This window comes from Felis catus, chromosome A2, assembly GCF_018350175.1.
Source record: "Felis catus isolate Fca126 chromosome A2, F.catus_Fca126_mat1.0, whole genome shotgun sequence".
Taxonomy (NCBI): Eukaryota; Metazoa; Chordata; class Mammalia; order Carnivora; family Felidae; genus Felis; species Felis catus.
The window spans coordinates 71,366,098-71,389,650 of NC_058369.1; the positions used below are offsets into that span (position 1 = coordinate 71,366,098).

At 43.8% G+C, this 23,553-nt stretch overlaps 2 protein-coding genes across 5 annotated transcripts in view; one reads left to right on the forward strand and one right to left on the reverse strand.

Moving 5' to 3' along the window:
• HECW1 (HECT, C2 and WW domain containing E3 ubiquitin protein ligase 1) overlaps positions 1-9,784 on the reverse strand; it is a 421,784-nt gene extending 412,000 nt beyond the window's left edge. For 2 of the 3 annotated variants that reach the window (XM_019825270.3, XM_045052189.1), the window contains exons 1-2: positions 9,507-9,784; positions 8,093-8,327 (exon numbers count right to left, since the gene is read on the reverse strand). In XM_019825270.3, the coding sequence (XP_019680829.2) occupies positions 8,093-8,215 (123 nt within the window). In that variant the 5' untranslated portion in view covers positions 8,216-8,327; positions 9,507-9,784. The remainder of the gene's footprint in view (positions 1-8,092; positions 8,328-9,506) is intronic. The other variant, XM_006929092.5, reaches the window with a different exon arrangement.
• The window catches only part of LOC109497386, a 68,173-nt gene continuing 53,069 nt past the window's right edge, over positions 8,450-23,553 (forward strand). Inside the window, exon 1 of one of the 2 annotated variants that reach the window (XM_019825274.3) lies at positions 8,450-8,842. In XM_019825274.3, coding sequence (XP_019680833.2) covers positions 8,470-8,842 — 373 coding nt within the window. In that variant the 5' untranslated portion in view covers positions 8,450-8,469. The remainder of the gene's footprint in view (positions 8,843-23,553) is intronic. The other variant, XR_002153552.2, reaches the window with a different exon arrangement.

Sequence of the window (23,553 nt, forward strand, 5' to 3'; positions counted from 1 at the left end):
AAGCAAAATTCCTGAGGGTGGCCCACCGGAGCCAAGGGGCTAGATCTTCTCGGCATTTCCAAAAATGAATGGACCAGGCAAACAGCAAGGGAACATATAAATGTTGTTTCCTATTGACTAGTCTCTGAGTCCTTTGAAATGCTGCAATTTTTTTCTCTGTTGCTTCTTGCAGAAGATGTAAGAAGTCAGGCTTCTTCTGAAGAAAGAAGTTGCCCAGGGGCGCCTGGGTGGCGCAGTCGGTTAAGCGTCCGACTTCAGCCAGGTCACGATCTCGCGGTCCGGGAGTTCGAGCCCCGCGTCAGGCTCTGGGCTGATGGCTCGGAGCCTGGAGCCTGTTTCCGGTTCTGTGTCTCCCTCTCTCTCTGCCCCTCCCTCGTTCATGCTCTGTCTCTCTCTGTCCCAAAAATAAATAAACGTTGAAAAAAAAAATTAAAAAAAAAAAAAAAAGAAAGAAAGAAAGAAAGAAAGAAGTTGCCCAGATATTGGTAAGAAAGTAACACTGTGACCATCCCTCTGGAAAGTTATCGGGCATTCTTCTGTTCAAGACCTGGCTGGACAGCAGGGAGAAGACAGGTTCCGTGTCTTACTGCGTGATCTTGGGAAAGCTTCTCCAGTCCTCGGGCTTGCTCATTTACATACAGTGATATTAAAAATTTAAGATATGGTCCAGCTATGAGCCGCATTCAATCTTTAAATAGTGAGTTCTGTTCCTGAGCACTATTCTAAGCACTTAGGAGAATCAACAAACAAAGCAGGATAGAAATTCCTGTCTTTGTGGAGTTCACCTCTTCCAACTTCCTACTTACTGTTATGATACGCATTTTGTGGATGCATACATTGTGCATAACGTCATTCTAGAAGCAATAAAATACAGACCTTCTCAACTCAGATTGTTCCTTGGGGCACTCACTCATTTAACATTCAGAGACGTACCTGCAGTGGCAGATACCAAGACAAGTGTGTTCAGGATACGAAGATAAATGTGACACAGTCCTTAACCTTGGGGAGCTCATCATTTAGTAGGGAGGCTGAAAGGCAGGAGAACTAATAGCGGGCATTCAGGGATACCTATCACAGGGGAACTCGGTGCAGGGAAAATCCTATCAATGGAGAAACTCAGTGGCAGCTTTGGCTAGGATGTGAGAGTTAAGCTAGATGTTAAAAATGGGTAAATTTATAGAGGGGTAGGGAATCTAAGGGTAGAAAACGGCATACAGAAGAATGCACATAATTATAGGAAAACACAGAGCATGCTTGGAGACATGGAAAGAAGGTTTGTCTGGCATCAGCAGAGATCCATGGGGCATACTGGGACATGACTGGTCACAGCCCACAGACCCGCAAGGCCAGTCTGGGGAGTAGGCTCTTTATTGTGTAGATTTTTGTGGCTCCCGACAGTTTTGAACATAGGAATGACGTGCTCACAATCAAGATGACAAAACCAGTGTGGCCCAGAGGAGACAGAGACCAGAGGGCAGAGAGTTTTCTCAAGTCCTAGCAACAACAAAGAAATGATTCAATTCAACAATAATTGAGTAACCAACTGCTACTTGCTGGGCGTTGAGGAGGAAGCAAAGACAAGCTCAAGCTTTAACTGTCAGAGGAATCCAGCCAGGATAAATAACACAGAGATTCACTACCAACAAAATGTCCAGACAGTAATGAAGACCCCTGACCCCCACCTTGTGGTGTGGGGGGAATCATTTATGGCAAAGAAAAAAAGTATTCTTGGAGGATCCAGAGACTGGAAAATACCATCCAAACTCTAAACCATCAGATTCGGAAAAATTTGTATCCCGTAAAGAGTGTGGCTACTATGTTCCAGGAACCAGGCAAATAAACAGGCCCCTGCTCTGGTGAGTTTAGAAGTTAGAATGGGAGATACACAATAGACACATGAGCAAGAAAATACATCACAAATCATGTGGGGCTAAGTGATGTGAAGAAAAAGAAAGCAGATAACTGGAAGAGAAGGCAGTATAAATGGGTGGTCAAGGCAAGACTTTCTGAAGAAGGTCATTAACCTTGTTAAGGGGCACGCTTGCAGGTACCTGGGAGACAAGCCCCCCTCACCCCACACACTGCCCCCTTCCAGGTGAAGGGAGCAGCATGTGGGATGAGAGCGTGCCTGGCATGGTCAAGAAAGAACAGGAAATTTGGGGGCATTGACCTGGAAAGGCAGGAGCAGGAGGCCCAGCTATGTAGAATCTTGTAGGCCAAATAAGAAGTTTGGATTTCGTTCTGAGAGGGATGGAACCATCGGAAAATGGTGGGCAAAGAAATAACAGAGATTTGTGACTGTTCTGCGTTGTGTTCATGCTGCATGCCAACACCAAAAATAAGGCCTGGCACATAGCAGACATTTAGTCAATATTTGGTGAACGAATGAATGATCATTTGGGCTGCCGTACAAAGAACAGATTGCAGATGGGCAAGGAACACAGAAGACTGGTTGGGTGTCAGTGTTGAAGTTGAGACATCATGGTGGCTGAAATATGGCTGGTCCTGGTGGCCAGAGGGGCCGAGAAGAAGGGAGAGCCGTTTGCTAAAAGCTAGACGAGGTGAGGGAGGGAAGCCAGGGGATCGAAGGCATTCAGCCTGAGCAACAGGAAGAACAGAGGTGTCCCTTACACAGGTGGAGGACTCCAAAGGTGAAGCAGCTCTGAGCAGTGAAAGTTGGGGGTTGTGAATTGCACAAATTTCAGACTGCATGGCATTCAGGGAGATGTTGGTGATGGCATTCTAGGAATGAGTCAGGCAGGACAGCTGAGATAAACTTGGGCTCATCATACGGGTAAGAAGAGATGTCAGAGCCATACCCTGGTGGATTCCATCATGTGGAGGTCAGTAGTGATAAAATGTCAGGGGCCATCAAGAAAGCCTAACACAGGGACACAGTAAGAAACTGGGAGAACCTGGTGTCCTGGAAGACAGAGGGAGTGGACCCAAGTGTGCGATCAGCAGCACCCAGATGGAGAGCTGACCTTGTACTGGATGAGCAGAGACCATCGGTGACCATCAGGGGGACAGAGGAAGGGCGGGATGGGGACTGGAGCTTGGCGGGGGGCTTTGAAAGGCAGAAGAAGAAATGAGGCAGGAGCACACAGGGCACTCCCTTCAAATGAACGGACAGCGTTCTGGTCTCTGGCTGCACCACCGGCCAGCACTTGTTTTATTTTCTTCACAATTTACAGATATGTTAAACATCTTGTTAGTCTCAATCAAACATTACACGATAAAATATGTTTCTACGGGCTTAGACGGGGAGAGCAGAGAAAGGCACACAACTTTTTCCAGGCGTGTTCTGACAGAGGGACCAGAACACTGATTCAACTGTGAGGGCGTGTGGATTCCAGGGAGGGGTCTGTAAATGTCACATATCACAGCACATTTGTGTGCTGTCTCCTTCTCCTCAGCCCCTTTACCCGCAGGTCTAATGCCTCACCAGGGACAGAGGTGACACTCAAAACTACTTTTTTTCTCAACTTCAAAAAGCTCATTTCCACAAAAATAGCTTGTGCTCAAAATAGAGGAGAAAATTTTTTTTTAATTTAGCTGTCCTAAGTTTTGATGGTAGAAGGAATTAAGAATAACAATAAAAAAAAGAGAAGCCTTTTTAAGGGTAAAAATCTATGGATCATGTCCTGTGGTTTTCCAGCTGGTCAGTGTGTTCCAGGAAGGAGGGTGGTGGATGGCCGCCGTGGTCCGTCAGTTCCTGCACCAACAGCGAGCAAGCAAGGTCTCCTGCGCTCGACCCTTGTCTCCCCTTCGCCAAAACCTCTCAAGTGCAAGACTGAGATTTCTGCTAAACCCCGAAAGCAAACGCAGGGAACAGGTGTGCAAGTTAAATGGGTGTCAATTTAAGGACAAAGGGATTGAATTACAATCCCCGGCCATGGATGTGAATTTCGGTCTTCTTTTTTTCCCTTCCACACACATGATATTTCCCTGACATCTGTGCAATGCAAATAGATCTAGAAAGTGTGAAAGGGAAAATCTGCTCCACTAAATATATATAAGGGACCCCGAGTGAAGTCTCCATGATGACATTCGTCATTATGGGAACAGATGGCATCCTTTTCCAGCGCTCTCTCCTCCCCCCCATCCCAATACCAGCTTAAGCCCCATCCATTGAATGCTCCCAAAAATACTTCAATGCAATAGATGCTGGATAACACCAGAAGAGTCTGTCTGTACCCTATATCCTTATTTTCAGTCTTCTGTGTACCTCACGCTTTTGGCCAATAAATCAGGAAAAGCGTGGGTTCTCAACAAATAATGTGCACATCACTTATGGCTATGGGAATGCAGAGGTCTTCCTCCAGTGACCTGGGAGCTCAGTGGTCTTTGTGGTATCTTGCCAACAGCAGTGACGTTATTGACATCCTGCACTGACTACTTCTCATTTTCCGTACCATGCCCATGTCACAGAACACGACAACCACTTCCCAAAAGATACTCACACATCCAAACATTATGGCATGGGATATATAAATCGCCTATATACTGCTTTGCTGCCTAAAGTGTTTAAGGAGGCTTGAAGACAAATGCCCAGTGGTCAGAAAGTCCGTGTTCATGTCTACTACGATCAAAATCATCAGACAAAACCTCATTGTATCTGGAGAAGCAACGTTTATGAAGAAAGTAGAAAATGTTCAGATAAGCAGAAGGTTATGAAGCTCTGACTCCTGCATCTAGCGGGGCAGGTAGGGGGTGGGCGGGCAGTGTTACCAGCACTGTATGTTTCATGGAGGCAACCAAGGGCCAGCCGAGCTTCAAGAAGGGGCAAAAACAAGAAACAGTAAGTAAATAAATAATTAAGAGCAAAATGAGGGACCAGAAGGAAATGGAAAGGAACATTGTTAGGTGAATCCCAGGGAACACTTTTGACCTCAAGAGCTACTCAGCTGTGAAACACACTCAGTGGTGAGAACAGAAATATTTTACTGTAGGTCCCGGAACCTTGACTATCAAATCCTAAACTTAAGAATCTTTTATACAGGAGTTGGGGATTGTTTGCTTTTTCACCACTGCCCTCCTCACTGGGAACAGAAATGCTACAAATCTTTTCCTTTAATAGAGTAAATCTAATTTAGCAATTAAGAAAGATTTACTATCAATATTTACAGACAATATTGTTAACAGAGGGTCCAAAATGATTATTAGGTAACCCAGAGACTAACACACATCGCCTTAAGTATTTCTAGTGTATACATATCACAAAGTTAAATTTATAGATAAATGTCAATATTAATGTAATTGTAATAATTAATACTAAACTTTTTCTCCCTCTAATTCACTCAGTTGAATAAACCCACAAAAACAACCCCAGAATCATGGCATTAGACATGACCTTTGGGATTACCTGATTCAACTCCCTACTTTTATTTATTTTTTAAAGTTTATTTATTTTGAGAGAGAGAGAGCACACGCTTGCGCGCGCGCGTGCACACACACACACACACACACACACGTGTGAGGGAGGGGCAGAGAGAGGGGGAGAAAGAATCCCAAGCAGGCTCTGCATTGATGGTGTGGAGCCTGATGCAGGGCTTGAACTCATGAACCATGATCATAACCTGAGCCCAAACCAAGAGTCTGATGCTTAACCAACTGAAACAACCAGGCATCCCTCAACTCCCTACTTTTAAAGAAAAGAAAACTAAACCTCAGAGAGGAAAAGTGACTTGGAAAAAAAAGCCATGTGGAACATTTCACACCGTTGTCTCTAGAAGTCCATGCATGTCAAACATGCCCCGGGCTGCATTACAGTAGGACACATGGGTTTGAACTTTCTGGTTTCCTAATGGTAACCTATCCTGTTTTTCAGGACGTGATGGGACGGAAGCAAGGGTCTGTCTGTGAGTTACACCTGTTAGCACAGAAATCTGACTATTAGGAGATTCCGTCAGGGTGGGCTGACCCAGCAATGATGGTTGTCTCTGGTCTAACTACTGGGTCATCTCAGAGGCACAGCTCACAGTGGTTAAATGTGATTTGGACAAACAATGGGCAGTCCGGGGCATTGCCTAGAAAAGTCCATCATCCGAGCAAGCTGTGGGTGGTGGAACCAGCCCTGGAGAGGAGGTGGCAAAGAGGGGCTCACCCTCACTGTCTAATTGCAGGTTGGAGGCCAGAGTGCTGGGGCTGAATAAGTTCCCTTCTAGGGCCACAGCAAGACAGAACCAAGAAGCTCTCAGATCGATTTTGTCAAAGGACAACCCTGGTCTTTCAAGTAAGAAGCCAAGCATGCAGCATGCCAATCTGCAGTCTACCTGGTTTCTCACTAAGAGTGGGGCGAACCCCTCCCTGGGGCAGCATGGGGGAAGGCCTGGATTTGAGTCCTGGCTCACCTGTTCCCTCAGATGCTTACATAACCCCTCTGATCTGCCCATCTGACTCACAAAGGGAAGAATTCCCACCTACCTCCTGCCTAAACGAGTAGAGGGCATTTTTTTTTTTTTACCTAAAATGCACTTAATCAACATTCCTTGAGAATATGACTCCTGTCCCAGGCAAAGTGCGATGTGCCAGAGAGAGATTAATTTAACAATGTCCTTGACCTCAAGATGCTCATAAGCATGTTTAAGACAAGGGGGCTATGGCCCTTTCACACCTCATGTAACAGCAATATGGTAAGTGCTGTCTTAGCAGTATGAACAAGAAGGCTATGGAAACAAGAGAGGGGGTGGTGATTCATTGTGCCTGCCACGTAGCCTTATTTCTGGATGTTATTTTAATTGTAACTTTAAAACAAATCGGCATACTACTGTGGAAAATTGAGTAGATAAGCATAAATCAATGACCAAATACCTCAACCATCCCCAAACTGTAAAAACTACCACAAGCACATAAAAATGCTTTGGTTGCCTGTTTAGAGTAATTGTCGCCTCACTCATTTTTATAACAAGCATCCATGCTAGCAAGTTTTATCAAATCCCATCAGGGAAAGTAAGTCTGATGCTGTTGCCAATTGCCGTGCAGGATGAAACAGCTACTGGGAGTCTTCCCTTAAAAACAACAACGAAAGCAACATTGTTAATAAGCTACATTGTCCATTACCGACCAAAGATGGAGCTGCAATAAATAACTAATCCACAAATAAGGAGAAAATCCACTATCCAATATTCTTTTCAGTACCCCAGCCTCTACCTAATCTTTTGCTCTAGTGGCAAAAAATAAAAATAAAAAAATAAATGACCTGTTTGAGTCGTTGACTAATTTCATTTAAGAAAAAAATGCAGATACTGGGGCTAAAACAAATTGTGATATGTAAAAATAAACCATAAATTCTATAACCTGTCCCTGGTTTGTTTGCAAAATTGGGGCTATAATTATTGGCCTTAAGAAACTGGGTAACTTTTCTTATTCCTTTACCATTATCACACAAGGCTGGGGCTGGAGGGAAGGAACCACGGAAATCAGCCAGTTCAACTTCCTCACTTTACCCATAAGGAGGGGAGATGGCAGAGGCTTGCCTCCCATGATCACCTCTGGCCTTCTAGTGTCTCCTGTACTGATAACCATATCTGATGCAAGCATCACGAAAAGTAAAGCTTCAGGCGATCTTTTAAAACATCCGTCTTTAAAAGCCAGAAGTGTAATCGGAATCAAATGATGCTACGTCCACAGACCACAGCAGCTGCAGTCTGTCCTGATGCACTGATAGGCTGTTCCAGCTCAGACTGTGGTCGCCCTACCAAGTCAATAATGTCACAATCCAAACAAACTTAGGCAAATTGCCTTCGTGAAATAACTACCCGAGACAAAAAGAGAACTGTCATTCCACAAAGCTGCTAAAATGCACTGGACTGGGATTCCAGAATTAGTCACACTCTGGTTTATTAAATGAAACACTCTCGAGTCCAGTCTGCCTGTAGGTCTAGGAACTAAAACAGTGCGACGTTTTTCCGATGCCACATTCCAGAGGAGGCAGCAAACAGAGGGAAGGGTCAACAGGGAATTCTGCCACACTCTCTCGCTCTCCCAAGCAGGCACACACATTCATACCAGGATAACCATGTGGACTCTAATCCCTTCTTAGTGGAAAACACACATTTTCAAAATGAATCCCCGATCTAGAACGAATTACCGTAATAGCCACAGCCGGAGCGAGTCCGCTGATGAGAAACGCAGATCTGGCCACCTGCTTTGAGACGCCTTGGACCACGACACTGCCTGGGTCTTTAAAGTCTGGCCTTTTCAGGTAGGGCATCTGCCCTCCTAAATCGCGTTTAAATCCCAGGAAAAGAGAGACGATGCCTCCCTTAGTCTTTGAACTACGCTGCTCCTCCTGTATCCATTTCTGCTGAACACAGCCTTGTTAGCTTTGCAAAGAGAAAAAAATAAAAACAAGGGGAGAATTGCACCACTGCAGATCCCAAGAGAAGCAAGCACAAAACTATCGCAACGTCAAATAATATCTTCGGCAACTAGGAAAATCCCCACATGCTATCTGGTGTCAGCTCAATGCAGACTGGGGCGCGCTGTGCCCGGAACCACAGGAAGCCGGGCATCTCTGCAGCCTGTGTCCCTGCCAGCTCCCCCCACGCGCTCAAATTGGGCAGGGAAGTTATGGTCTCTGTGTGCAAGACAGAGAGACAGACCACGCACCCACACTCCGCAAATCCGCCAAGTGGCCGGGACGTCAAAACGGCAGAGCAATCACAAGGCACTGGAGGAGCGGGGGCTGGAGGGGCCACATTGTTTGCGCCCCCGGATTTTGCTGCATTGTCATGGTCCGGGAATGTAGGGGTAGAAGGAAGCGCACCTCCAGCCAAAAATGGACCGGACGCGTTTTTCCCAGCGGCTTCCTCCCTGCCTGTGTGCAGGTCGCAATACGGTAGGCGACGAGACGGGCTGCTCCCGCTAAAACTGAGCGGTGCAGCCGGTCGGGGACCGGGAGGCATTGGAGGAGCACCCACAGCGCGCATCCTCCCAGCCTGCCACCACCCAGGGGAGCACGGCCCGACCTGCCACGCGCCCCCTTAGCGACCACTGGCGAGGTCGTGCGGGGCTGGGGGCTCGCTCGGCTAACCACGGAATTGCATGGGACACAATTGTCTACAAGGGAGTCCAGGGCAAAGCCCCAGATCAGAGCTGTGGTTCACAAGGGGTGGGTGTGGGCTGGGAAGGGGGATTACGTAGGTCTCTCCGCCCCCTCCCCTGACACCTCCTCGCCACTGGGAGGGCGCCGGGGGGCGGGGGAGGCGCCACGAACCCGCCTGGGGGCTTCTTTGTTTCTCTCCGTGCCCCGCAGAACGGCCCGGTGTGTCCGCGGTACCCGAGTCGGGGTCGCCACCCGGGATGCCTGCCCCGCCCGGGCGGCGGCGCGCCCCAGGCTGACAATTGAACCTCGCGGGAGAAGCGAGAGGGTGGGGAGGAGGGTGGATCCCGGGCCCTAGGGAGGGAGGGCGCTGCTGGGGCCTCGGGAGCGGCGGGGAAGCCGCCCAGAGAAGGGCGGGGGTAGGGGCGGCAGGCAGAGTCCCCGCACGGCGCTCGCTTACCTTGGCAGCCCCGGCCTGGGCACAGATCGGGCTCCCGTCAGCGCGCAGGTTAGAGCCGGGGGGCGCACGTGCCCTGCATGGCGCGCCGGGGACCTGCCGGGGGACCTGGGTGCCCACCGGTTCTCGCCGCGCTCCGGGGGCTCCGGGCGAGCGGAGGCCACCGCCAGGGCCACGGCGAGGGGCGCGCGCGGCTCGGTGAGTGTGTGCGCGACGATTGGGCCGGCTCGGTCAGAGACGCACGGTATTCCGGCTCCAACAACAGCGCCTGATGCGCGGTAACGCAGCACACTTCATCGCTTTATCCTCCCGCCCGCATCCCCTCCCTCCCTGCCTGCTCCTCTGTGGGTACCAGACTTCCCGAACCAACCACAGGCCGGGCTTGCTCTCATTAGCGCTGCCCCGCCCTGCAGCCTCCGCGCACCCCCCGCCCCCGCCCCCGCCGTAAATATATATTGATTCTTGTTACCGCCGGCCCCGTCCTTCCCACACCCAGCACGGGTACTGGGCAGATCCAGCACCAGCCCCGGCCCATTGGCCCTTTTGTGTCGGTGCAAACAGTGTGTTCAGGGAGGATCTGGTACCCCAGCAGGTACCCTATGACAGGTGTTCTTGGCCTCCGCCTTACACACTTTCCCCACCTGCCCTATACACAGATACAAACGCTCACACATGTCTGGGCACCGTCCTGTGTCTGCACCGCAAACAAACAAAACAAACATTGTAATTACAAACGCAGAGGGTGAAAATACTCCCCCCCACCCACCCCGGAAAATCTATTGTTGGGCAAGACTAGCTTTCAAACCGGGTTTTTATATTAAACTGCACGCAGTGTCAGGATGCTACAACTGGAAGGAAGCAAAGAATAAACCCCTCCTCGTAACAGCCAACCGAGAGGCACAGAGAACTGAAATGTTGGTTACTGTTGGCTGCTGGCTACTCCGTGTATGTATATCTATGTGCATTGGTTGATATTTGGCCTAATGTATTCATAGAAGATGCAGTGGTTTTGAGCACATCATCTCCATAGTCTGGGATTCCATGAACTAATGGTATTCTTCGCAATGCTTATTTATCTATCCCCATTTTCCAGCCCAGCATCCCCTCCATGAGACATTTCACACACTCGGAGAAATCTTCTTTCCCATACCGCAAACCCAGTCCTCCTCTAGAATAAACAAAGGGCTGCCTCTAACTCCAGAACTCTTCATTGAAGCCAGTGTCCCCCCTCTCTAAACCAAATCTCTCCTTCCCCAAACACTGCGATGGGGTGCTTCTCCATGGCTCTCCTTTCACTGACCCACCTCTTGATTCTCTCTCACAACCAGAACTTGGGAGATGTGAAGGCGGTTTCACCGGCTGTACTCTTTTCCCCAAGAAGGGACCCATCATCAGGCCTTCCCTAGCATCCCACTGGGGGTGAGGTCCCCAGGACTCCTCTCTTCCTGACAGACACCTTCCCATTGCTTGACACTGTTAGATGCCATAGTCAGTTGAGCTCAAATCTATCACTTTTCAAATCTCAGCTGAGGGTCCAAGCAGGAAGCTGGCCACACATTTTTCCAGACTGTACGCTGGTCATTATCACCTTGTATGTGAAGAAGGCCCCCCAAGAATAGACTAGAGCAGGTTGCAGCAGTAAACAGCAAAACATCAACCAATCGTGTGAAGTTTCCGACCAAAGACTTGAACGAAAACAAAAACTCTGCCAAAACCCGGCATCCACAGTTTCTAAATTAGCACAGTATCCCCAAACCACAAGAAAGAAAATTCTTTACCTCAGTTAACTGCCAACATATACACCTCCTTGTTTTCAGGGATACGGCATCAACCTGGCTCAGAGATACTTCTCTGTGTTCTTTCCGTCATGGAGATAACTTGACGAGTCAACACCTTTCATAAAGGCCATTGAAGCAACAATCCTGACGTGTGCTTTATTTTCCTCTGCAGAGTTTCCTTTTTTATACGGAAGGCAGAAGATAAGAAAGCAGAAATATACAACCTTTCACATTTTAATATGTTGAGTAGATAAAGAAACTCTTTATAAAGCTGCTTCTCTGTGCTGGGGGCAATGGCAACATACATAGTAACCCACACTTATTTTCCTCTATTGTATTCCCCACAATCACATTGTCTTGTTTATTCCTCACAGTCCCCACTGCAGCCTGGATAGCATCATCCTCTTTTACAGAGGAAAAAACCAAGGCTCCCTGGATTGTACAATTGCCTTAAGGTCCCACTCATGGACAGCAGAAGACTTCAAGTCTAGAATTAACTGACTTTGGCATATTTGGTGGAACCAAACCTTAAAGCGAGGCATATTTGGTAGAGAAATAAAAAGACTTGTCACAAATTTTAAAGCCACCCGCTTGTGAATCATATTTACAAAGCTTGTAATGTACTCCAAACAGTGTTATAAGTACCATAAAATCAAGTCACAGTCCCAAATGCCCCTGACGATACTAATCTTACATAACGGCATAAGATGATGAAGGCATTTTGAGAAGCCCATTCAAACACTGGGTGTTATCATGATAGTCATGTAACCTAGTGTTTCCACCTTTTATAACTCAGGGAGGGACCAGCATGCATGCTCATCCGGGCCATATGCAGACAAAGATGAGCAAATGGCATCCTTTGTAAGTGGCTTCTAAAATACTGAGAAAGCTAGTGACTTGAACCAAAGAAGCAATCACCTTTGGGAGCACACTTCATCATAATGTCCAAAGTGAATGTCTTATAGAGTAGTATCAAGCAGCTGGACCCACGTTTATGGTGTCATGTCTGACATAGTCTGTCTCCATAGGACCAATCGTAGCCAGTGATACAGAATTATCATTTGAGAACACCTGAGGCTAAGGATAGTAATTCAGAGGCCAGGGTGTCCAACTTTGGTTAGCTGAGCAAGTTACCTAGAAAACCAGGCCTTCCTCTGATGAAGGAAATAGGATTTTAGCTTGCAAATGACTAGAGAATGGCTGTGACTGTCTTGGTAGCTAAGAAAACCCAAGGGGGGTGGGGGGGTTGGGATCAAGGGTGGTTCAAACAGAGACCGAGGTTCATACCTAGGAGTTATATGAATTTATCTACTCATTCAACAATATTTTTTAATGTGCTAATTTCTGTAGCTATAACCTTGAAGAAGACAGAGTCTGACTTCATGGACATCAGAGTTAAGAATTCTAAAACCTCTGATTAAACAAATTAGCACTGTATATTTGATAGATGGAGTGATGGGTAAAACGGAAGGCCCATCATTACATATTACAAGGGTCACTGATTCACACCCAGGTGTGAGGAGTGAGAGTGGGGTCAGAGGACAGATTTCTTGGAATTAACAGTATCTGAGTCCTAAAGGATCAGTAGGATTTGGCAGGTGAAGGGAGTGAAGAAAGAGGATGCTAGAATATGTGGCAAGGTCAGAAGATAGGCAGAGAGGTGTATAGTATATTCAAGAAAACTTCAGTCTGATTGAAATGCAGACAAATGCATAGGTATGTAGCAGTGTCTTATTGTGGTTTTAGTTTTCATTTTCCTATTGGTGAGTGAGGGTGAGCCTCTTCTCATGTGCTTATTTTCCATTTTTAGTGAAGAATCTGTTCAAAACTTTTACCCATTTTTAAATGGGTTGCTTCCTCTCCTGTCGAGTTTCAGAGTTCTTTCTGTATTCTGGATACAAGTTCTGTGTTAGAAATGTGATTTCTGGGGCACCTGGGTGGCTCAGCCGGTTAAGCATCTGACTCTTGATTTTGACTCAGATCGTGATCCCAGGGTCGTGATTCCAGGATTGTGGGATTGAGCCCCAAGTCTGTATACATGCTGAGCATGCAGCCTACTTAACATCCTTGTCCCTCCCTCTGCCCCTCCCCCACTCTCTCCTTCTCTCTCTTTAAAATAAAAAATAAAAACAAAAACACAAACTTAAGGGATGCCTGGGTGGCTCGGTTGGTTAAGCGTCCGACTTCAGCTCAGTTCATGATTTCTCGATTTGTGGGTTTGAGCCCTACGTAGGGCTCTGTGCTGATGGCTCAGAGCCTGGAGCCTGCTTTGGATTCTGTATCTCCCTCTCTCTTTGTCCCTACCCTGCTCACACTGTCTCCCTCTGTCTCTCAAAAATAAATAAATGTTAAAAAAATTTTTAAAAAAGAAACATGATTTCTAAATATTTCCTCCAAGTCTGTGGCTTATCTTTGCAATGTCTTAGTAGCGTCTTTCACAGAGCACAGTTTCTAAGATTGATGGAGTTCAACTTACCAACTTTCTTCTATAAATCTTGTGTTTAGTACCATATCTAAGAAAGAACTTTTTGACTAACCTAAGGTTACAAAAAGGTTGGCTGATTTTTTTTTTTAACAACTTTTACACTTTTACATCTTACACTTAGGCCTTTGGGCTACTTGGAATGATTATTTTTTTAGATGTGAGGTATAAGTTGTGGGGTTTATTTGTCTGTTTTTGTGAATGGATGTCAAATTATTCCAGCACTATATGTTGAGAAGACTATCTTTTCTTGATTGAATACCTTTGCAGCTTTTCAGAAATAAATGTTTGCCTGGGTCTCTTTCTGGATTCTCTGTTCTGTACTACTGATCTGTTTGTCAACTTGCCAATGTTACACTATCTTAATTACATAGGATCATCCTAAGTCCTGAAATCAGGTAGAGTCTTCCATATTTGTTCTTCTTTTCCAAAATTGTTTTGACTATTCTCACTTATTTGCTTTTACATATAAATTTTAGAATCAGTTTATCAATACCTACAAGAAATTCCTGCTAGCATTTTGATTTCAGTTATGTTAAATTTATATATCAACATCAGAAGAACTGACATTTTGTTTCTTTTTTTGTAATTTAAAGATATTTTTCCCTTTTTATTTATATTCAAGTTAGTTAACATACCGTGTAGTCTTAGCTTCACAGAACCCAGTGATTCATCACTTACATATGACACCCAGGGCTCATCCCAAAAAGTGCCCTGCTCAATGACCATCACCCATTTATCCAAAGGATATAAAAATGCTGATTTGAAGGGGCGCATGCACCCCAATGTTCATAGCAGCGCTATCAACAATTGTCAAATTATGGAAAAAGCCTAAATGTCCATCGAGTGATGAATGGATAAAGAAGATGTGGTTTATATATATAATGGAATACCACTCAGTGATGAAAAATAATGAAATCTTGCCATTTGCAACAACGTGGATGGACCTAGAGCATATTACACTAAGCAAAACAAGTCAGTCAGCAAAAGACTTATCATATGATTTCACTCATATGTGGAAATTGAGAAACTCAACAGATGAACATAGGGGAAGGGAAGGAAAAATAAGGTAAAAACAGAGAGGGAGGCAAACCAGAAGAGACTCCTAAATATACAGAACAAACTGAGGGTTGCTGGAGGGGGGAGGGTGGAGGGATAGGCTAAACAGAAGAACTGACATTTTAACAATCTTCTAATTTCTTTCAGTGTTCCAATCTATACATTTAGTGTATCTTTGTATTTATTTAGGTTTTCTTTATGTCATCAGTATTTGGCGATTTTAGCATACAGACCATACACATGTTTTGTTAGATACATACCTAAGAATTATATTTTTTAGTCCTACTGTAAAAGGTATTAATTTTAAGTTTGAATTTCACTTTGTATTAAAATGTACCTGGGATTTAGTTTTAATCAGTTATGGACTTGCAGGCACAGAAATTATTGTCAAGAAGCAGGAAGTTTACAGATTTCTAGAAACAGGAAGCAGGACATGCCATGCAGGGCCACCTGGGGAAGTACCTGGTCTGTCAGGAGGCAGAAAGGGCAAGGGGAGACCATGGCCCAGAGCCTTTATTTTGTTCTCTGTAGGAAGGAATCAGGGGAGCAGGTTAGGCAAGTTCGAACAAATTTAGGATTGAAGAGTTTGAATAATTTTAGTAGGCTCTGGGCTAGACAGGTGGTCTCAAGTTGGCCCAGGGGTGACGCAGGGCAGGGGAAATATTGTTTTGGTGTGTGAGAGTTAGATAAAGGAGATGGTTGGGAGTATGGACTCAGAATTAGTTGCTTTGTATGTGAAAGGTGTATTCACAGGAAAGTTGTTCACTCCCCAGGTAGCACGGCCCCTATAATGTGAAAACATTGTAAAATACAGAAAATTTAAAAACATGATTAATGGATAGTGGGTCATCACTAGAATATAGAAAAAAAATGAAGGATTATTTTTGTACATTTATCTTTTATCCTATGATCTTGCTAAACTCACTTATTAATTCTAGGAGCTTTTGTGTAAATCACTTGGAATTTTCAATGTAGACAATTAGGTTGTCTGTGAATAGAGAGAATTTTATTTCTTCTTTTTCTGTCTGTGTGCCTTTTTGGTATTATCTTTTCTATCTTTTGGTATTATCTTTTTTGGCTATCTTTTCTAATTCTTGCATATATTTTAATATTATTAAAGCAATAATTTATTATTTGTTGACCTTCAGTGTAAAGATGAATAATACTTGGAGAGCACATAAACTTGTGGTCAAGTAAAATATATAAATACAATATGATGTAAGTGCTAGGACAGAGATGTGCTATCAGTGTGATGGGACTGAGCATGCTAATTACGGCTGGGAAGCTAGGGAAAGCCTTCACGAACAGGGCTTTAAAGGAAGAATAGGAGTTTGCTGAATGGCCAAAAGGGGAGATACATACTAAGAAGAAAGAAGAGTGCACATGGAGGTGCAGAAAGGCCGAGGGGATAGAATGTATTTGGAAATGGTGAAGAGTTCAATTTAAGTGGAGCAAAAAGAGAGGTGATCAAGGATAACAGGATAGAAAGCTTTGAGATAGACTGTAATGAAACTGAATATGCCCAGCTCTAGATTTTAAACTTAATTCTGTAAGTAATGGAGAACCATAATGCTTTTTAAAGCCAGGAAGTAAAACAAGATTTGTCATTTAAATGTATAGTAAAGTAAAATTTACAGTGCACTTTGAAGTTTGTAATAATTTTAGATTATTAAGATGTGTTGATAACAGAATTATCAGGACAGGATGGCAGCTGGCTAATCTGCTTGCACCCAGCTTTCCATCAAAATACATATTAAAGAAAAGTGGCAGACCATTATGAACTACGAATGTTTATCAATTTATCATACTCCAGAAGGATTTTTCACTAATCAAACTATGGCTTAGGCATTGAAACACAGCCAGACTGGGGCACCTGGGTGGCTCAGTCAGTTGAGCGTCCAACTTTGGCTCAGGTCATGATGTCACAGCGTGTGAGTTGGAGCCCCGTGTCGGGCTCTGTGCTGGCAGCTCAGAGCCTGGAGCCTGCTTCCGATTTTGTGTCTCCCTCTCTCTCTGCCCCTAACCCACTCGCATTCTGTCTCTGTCTCTCTCAAAAATAAATAAACATTAAAAAAAATTAAAAAATTAAAAAAAAAAAAAAAGAAACACAGCCAGACAGAAAAAACAAAAATATAGAAACAAATATTGCTGTATTCCCCTTTCTTGGAAACACAAAGCCTTCATCTAATGAGAGAAGTAGAGAGTAGTGGTGATGAATATAGACTCAAATCAATGACTGGATTTGAAAACATGGTTCTACCATTTACTTGCTTCGTGTTGTTAAAAATTTTACTTAAATTCAATTTTCTTATATATGAAATTGACTTAATTTTACTTACCTTAAAAATTGTTGAGGTTGAAGTGGGATAACAAATGTGAAGTTTGTTAGCATTGAGCATGGTGGCATTCAATATTCCTTAGCTTGTTCCATCAGTAATTGTTTTTTACATAAATCCATTTGGGGATTCCAACATGCTGCAATGCATATGACTGAGTTTTAAAGTGTCTGGACAGGGGCGTCTGGGTGGCTCAATTGGTTAAGCGTCCAACTCTTGGTTTTGGTTCAGGTTATGATCTCATGGTTTGTGAGTTCAAACCCTGCATCAGGCTCCATGCTGTCAATGAGGAGCCCACTTGGGATCCTCTCTCTCCCCTCTCTCTGCCCCTCCCCACTCATGCTGTCTCTGTCTCTCTCAAAATAAATAAATAAACTAAAAGAAAATAAAGTGTCTGGACAAAAATTAGACGTTTAAAATATTTAAAAAAGTTTTTCATAAAGATTTTTAAAAACCAACTTATACAAAAGAAAGTGGGACAAAGTACACTCAAAAATGTTAATGGATGATTTAAAATTAATAATGAAAGCATTAAAAACTTTTAAATAGCCCTGTGAATCAAATACGTGCAAGTTAAATTGAGAAACCTTTTGCACTCATTAAGTTGCCCCCCCAAAAATACACATTTAAAAAGTTACTTGTCAGGGTGCAGTGAGCTTCTGCTAGTGAGAAAGCAAATTATTCTAATACTTCTAAAGTACAATCAATCACTTGTTTATGAATCTTTAAATAGCTGATGTGCTTAAATGTAGCTGCATCAGTTAGTTTATGCTGCATAACAAACCATCCCAAAATTTAGTTTGTTAAAACAACAACCATGTATTATTTCTCATGAGTCTGTAGATTGGCTATAAATTGCTGATCTGTGTCCAACTAAGCTGATCTCAGCTGGGCTCATCCATGTGGACAGTTGGCAGGTTTCCTGGGAGCTGGCTGATCTAGGACAACCTCATCCAGGACAGCTTGGCTCTCTTCCATGTGATCACTCATCCTTCAGCAAACAGTCCAAGCTTTGTTCTCATGGCAGCAGCTTGGGTGAGAGAGAGAGAGACAGAGAGAGAGAGAGAGAGAGAGAGAGCAGAAGCATAAAAGGCCTCCAAGGTCTAGGCTCAGAATTGATGCACCATCATTTCCACCAAATTCCATTGGCCATAGCCTGTAATGAGGCCAGCCTATATTCAAGAGATGGGGAAGTGGACTCCAGCTCTTGATGGGAAGAACTGTGAGTTCACAATGTAAAGGTCATGAATACAGAATAGAGAATTGGGGCCCAAAAGTGGCAATAGTATGAGAAACAAAAGAGACAATATCATATTGGCCAGAACCTGAGCAGGAATCTAACAATTGCATCCTTGATATGAAGGACTGAGAAGTACATTCCTAGACTATGTATCACATGCTTTATTCTGTGGGCTCCAGATCATTGACACCCAATGACACCAGACAAGGTAGGTTACAATGCAGAGAAATTTGAAGTACATATGATTAGAATAATATGATGTAAAAGTTCAACTAACTGGCATATTATCAAAAGTTTTGAAAATCAGGAGTGCCTGTATGGCTCAGTTGGTTAAGTATCTGACTCTTGATTTCAGCTCAGGTCATGATTTCATGGCCTGTTAGTTCGAGCCCCTCATGGAGCCCTGTGCTTGGGATTCTCTCTCCCCCCTCTCTCTCTGCCCCTCCTCTGCTTGCACTCTCTCTCTCAAAATAAATAAATAATTTTTTTTTAAGTTTTAAAAATCAAATAGATGTTTTATTTAATCAGCCATGAAACTTTATGAAAACGGATTATATACAAGGCTACAAAGTAAACCTCCAGAACGTCTAAAGTGAAACCTTTTATACCCCATGTATTATGATAGATTAGTATATTAAAACATCATTGCATTCCCTCACATTTTCCTCTTAAGATAAATATTCCCTGTTTTTTTTTTCTTCCTAGATCTTAACTGCAAAATCTCAGACCTTGCTGGTATACATTAGGCAGGTCTTATAATTCTTTCACTGTAAAACCTATTTCCTCCTCCTGGAAGACAGACAGTAATCACTAGGACCGGACTCTAGTTTATCAGGATGGAAATAATGACAGGAGATGAAGGAAAAGCATCATCATGTAAGGTTTCTGCCTCAGGTGAACCTCAGCAAGGACTAGAACAAAGGAAGCTTTCTCTCCTCTATCCAGAGAGAGAGAGAGAGAGAGAGAGCTGCAGGCCTGAGATATTCCAGGAAGTCAACCAAATGTCCCAGCCCCAGGGTTCAGGGTCTCATTATCAGAGACCTCACTTTGACAAAGGTGACCTATCAAGGATGTGCCTTCAGTCTCCCTTGCAGCAATCTCTTATAATAGGATCCACAGCCTGATTTTCAGCAGTGTCTTCCCTATAGCTGAAAGACCTAAGGGTTTCCCCAAACCCTGTCACGGAGACCTCTGACTGTCTGGTGGATAGTTTGTTAAAGGATTCTAATGCAATCAAGGCAACCCAGCCTGGATGTCATCCCTATGCACCTAGAAAAATAGTTAAAATTTGTTTTGCTTTGTTTCAAATACCATGCATCTAAAAAGGCATCCTTTTTCACTGACCAGATTTTCACCCAAACGTCCAGTGCTTTTGTTTGTAGATTCTTTTTTTTTTTAATTTTCAATGTTTTATTTATTTTTGAGACAGAGAGAGACAGAGCATGAGCAGGGGAGGGGCAGAGAGAGAGCGAGACACAGAATCCGAAGCAGGCTCCAGGCTCTGAGCAGTCTGCACAGAGCCCGACGCAGGGCTTGAGCTCACAAACCGCGAGATCATGACCTGAGAGGAAGTTGGATGCTTAACCGACTGAGCCACCCAGGCGCCCCAACCAAACGTCCAGTGCTTTTGTCACCCAGATATCAGCTGGGACGTCCCTACCTTGGAGTTCTTGATACCCTTCATAATTAGCTCAGACTCGAATCCCACACCCTGAGAAAGCTCAAAGCCTACTAAGATCTTCAAATTCCCGGTCTGCTCATCATCTCACAGCCACCTCTGCCCATGGACAACGTCTTCAGTGTTTGTTTGCCATGTGCTGTGTTGACATAGAGGTGATGCTTTTCTTCAGATACCCCCCTCAGAAAGGTGGGGGGAGAGAAAAGGAAAAAAAAAAACAACTCACAAAAATATTTCTGGATGTTTGGAGGTGGGTTGTGGGGAAGGGAGGTGGCATTGCAAACATTTCCTGACTCTGCATTTAACAATGTTGCTCAAATTTTTTTTGTCACCCTGCCACCCCATCTCATCGACTCTCCTCTTTCCTCCGTTGCTCACTTCCCCCCACTCAGATTGCCTTGGAGACTAAAAGGCACTTTGTCCTCACTGTTATGGAGAGCTGAAGTTCAGCTTTCCCTTAATTCTTACTCCCAAACTTTCCCACATAAGCCCTCAGTCCAGCAGGAAAGGGCTGCTGTTCCACGGAAGTCATCTTTGTTTTATCAGCTGTACAGATTATAAATAGTAATGTTTGCTTTTCTCTCACACTTTTCTGATCCTGTGACTCATTATTATCCCCAAGAAGTCTCAAAACATGTAGCCCCTAAACACATTTCTTTCTCAAGAAAACCCTTACACAAAAAAAGCAAGACTATCCTTCTGAAGTCAAGGTTTCCTTATTGCAAGGGAAAGACTTCTATTCCTGTTCTGCCTCATTACCTCATGGAGCTCTGAAGTCCAATTCCTTCTTTTCCTAATCATTTCCAGCAAGAGGGGCTCATGTGTATTTATTTAGCTATGTTTTTCAGCCTCTTTGTCTCAATTTCTCTTATTTAAAAGTGGAAATAATAATAATGTCTTCTTTATAAGTTTATTACAAGATACACGTAGAATGGTGTCTACCTAGCACAAAAAGGGTTCGATGTACATTATTCACTTTTATTTTAATTATGATTATCATATCTGGACCCAAGAGTCTTTTCATTGCCAGTAGAAAGTAAATTGGCCTAATGTTTCTGAATGTCAACTAGGTGTAAGATAGGGCTTATTTTGAAAATGGCAGCACAGAATTAAAATAGCACTTTCTACAAAGTACCCTCTCTCAGTCCCTTTTTTTTTTCTATTATCAGACTCTATCCCATACTTAATTTAATACCTCTCCAACTAGAGAGTAAAAAATAGACTGAATGCCATGTTTTCTACACACACACACACACACACACACACACACACATACATACATGATGTAGGAAAAGAGAGGGCTATACAGGGTCAAGGAGATTTGGGGAGAAGATGCATGTGACATCCTTTCTGGCCATGCCTCAACACCAGCCAGATTTCAGGGCTTCCTCTTGGATAGAGCCCATCAGAGACAATCTTGTTTCTATGCATGCTGAAGAACATTTTCTCTCTTAGGGAATGTTGGGAGAATACTGTCAAAGTCCTGGCAGAGCCTTATTGGGGACCGTGCTCCTTTTTTTTTTCCTTTGGCCCCTGGAAATGACTTCCATTCAACATTTGCCTTAATCAAATGGATAAGATAAGCAATGTATCTTAAATAGCACTCTTATAATTAGAAATATGAGGGGCACCTGGGTGGCTCAGTCAGTTAGGCATCCGACTTCGGCTCGAGTCATGATCTCGCGGTCTGTGGGTTCAGGCCCCATGGCGGGCTCTGTGCTGACACCTCAGAGCCTGGAGCCTGCTTCGGATTCTGTGTCTCCTTCTCTCTCTGCCCCTTCCCTGCTTGTGCTCTGTCTCTTTATGTCTATCAAAAAAAGATAAATGTAAAAAATAAATAAATAATAAAAAAAAGAAATATGAATGCAATTTTGGAATTTATGCCTTTTTTCCCCCAAAAAGTATGATTTTCTAAAATCTGGGGAAAAAACAGATTATGTTCTTAACATCTCTTGAAAAAAAATCTCAAAAAGCCTTCTTATTCCCTCCAATATCATCCTGCAATCTGAAGTTTAAAGTTGAGAATAAATTTAAAATATAAGTGGTAAGAAAAACGAGGCAAATTTTTTGTCACCTATATGATGAAGAAATCCATAATATTTAATTTTTTTTTAATTTTTTTTTCAATGTTTATTTATTTTTGGGACAGAGAGAGACAGAGCATGAACTGGGGAGGGGCAGAGAGAGGGAGACACAGAATCGGAAACAGGCTCCAGGCTCTGAGCCATCAGCCCAGAGCCCGACGCGGGGCTCAAACTCATGCGCCGCGAGATCGTGACCTGGCTGGAGTCGGAGGCTCAACCGACTGCGCCACCCAGGCGCCCCAATATTTAAATTTTTTTAAATGTTTATTTATTTCTGAGACAGAGAGAGACAGAGCATGAGTGGGGGAGGGGCAGAGAGGGAGGGGGACACAGAATCGGAAACAGGCTCCAGGCTCTGAGCTGTCAGCACAGAGCCCGACGCAGGGCCCGAACTCACAGACGGCGAGATCATGACCTGAGCCGAAGCCAGACGCTCAACCGACTGAGCCACCCAGGCGCCCCAGAAATCCATAGTATTTAAAGAACAATTACAAGTTAATGAGAAAAAGGAACAATCTGTTAAGAAAAAAAGAAGGATCTAGTTAAGAAAAGCAAGTCACCACAAAACACAAAATAATGTGTCACCTTACTAGCAATCTGAGGTGAACATATTTACGAACAGTAATTATGGGTCATTTTTGCCTAAGAAATGTGCCAATACTGGGGCGGCTGGATGGCTCAGTCGGTTCAGCTTCCAACTCTTGGTGTTGGCTCAGGTCATAATCTCAGGTTTCGTGAGATCAAACTCCACATCTGGCTATGTGCTGACAGCACAGGGCCTGCTTGGGGTTCTCTGTCTCTCTGTCTCTCTGTCTCTCTCTTTCTCTCTCTCCCTCTCTGCTTCCCTCACCCACTCGGTTGCATGGCACACACTCTCTCTAAATAAAAAAAACATTAAAAAAACATATGCGCCAATACTAATACTAAAATAAAAAGAAAAATACCTGATTTGGGTGATGGTGATGATGATAAACTGTCATTCTTTTGTTGAATAGAATAGGAGGATGAGTTGGTTCAAAGATTATAGTTTGAAGGTAATTGGCAATACTTTTAACACCTTGTTCTTTGACCCCCAAATTGCCATTACAGAAATTTATCCTAGAAATGTATCTACAATATATTTAAATACTTATCTCTGGAGATGCTTAATGGAGTATTTTTTGTAATTAAAAAAAATTATAAACAACTTAAAAATCCAATATAGTGTATTTGTTATAGTATGATGTATTCTTAGAATGGATTACTATGAGGAAGTTGAAAATGCTAATGTAGGAAGACTAGGTATGATATGGAAAAATATTTACGGCATTTTAGGGGAAGATGAGAGTGAGAAAACTACCTCCTTAGTTATGCTTTCTTCTTAACAGATTCAAACCTTCATCACTCCTCAAGT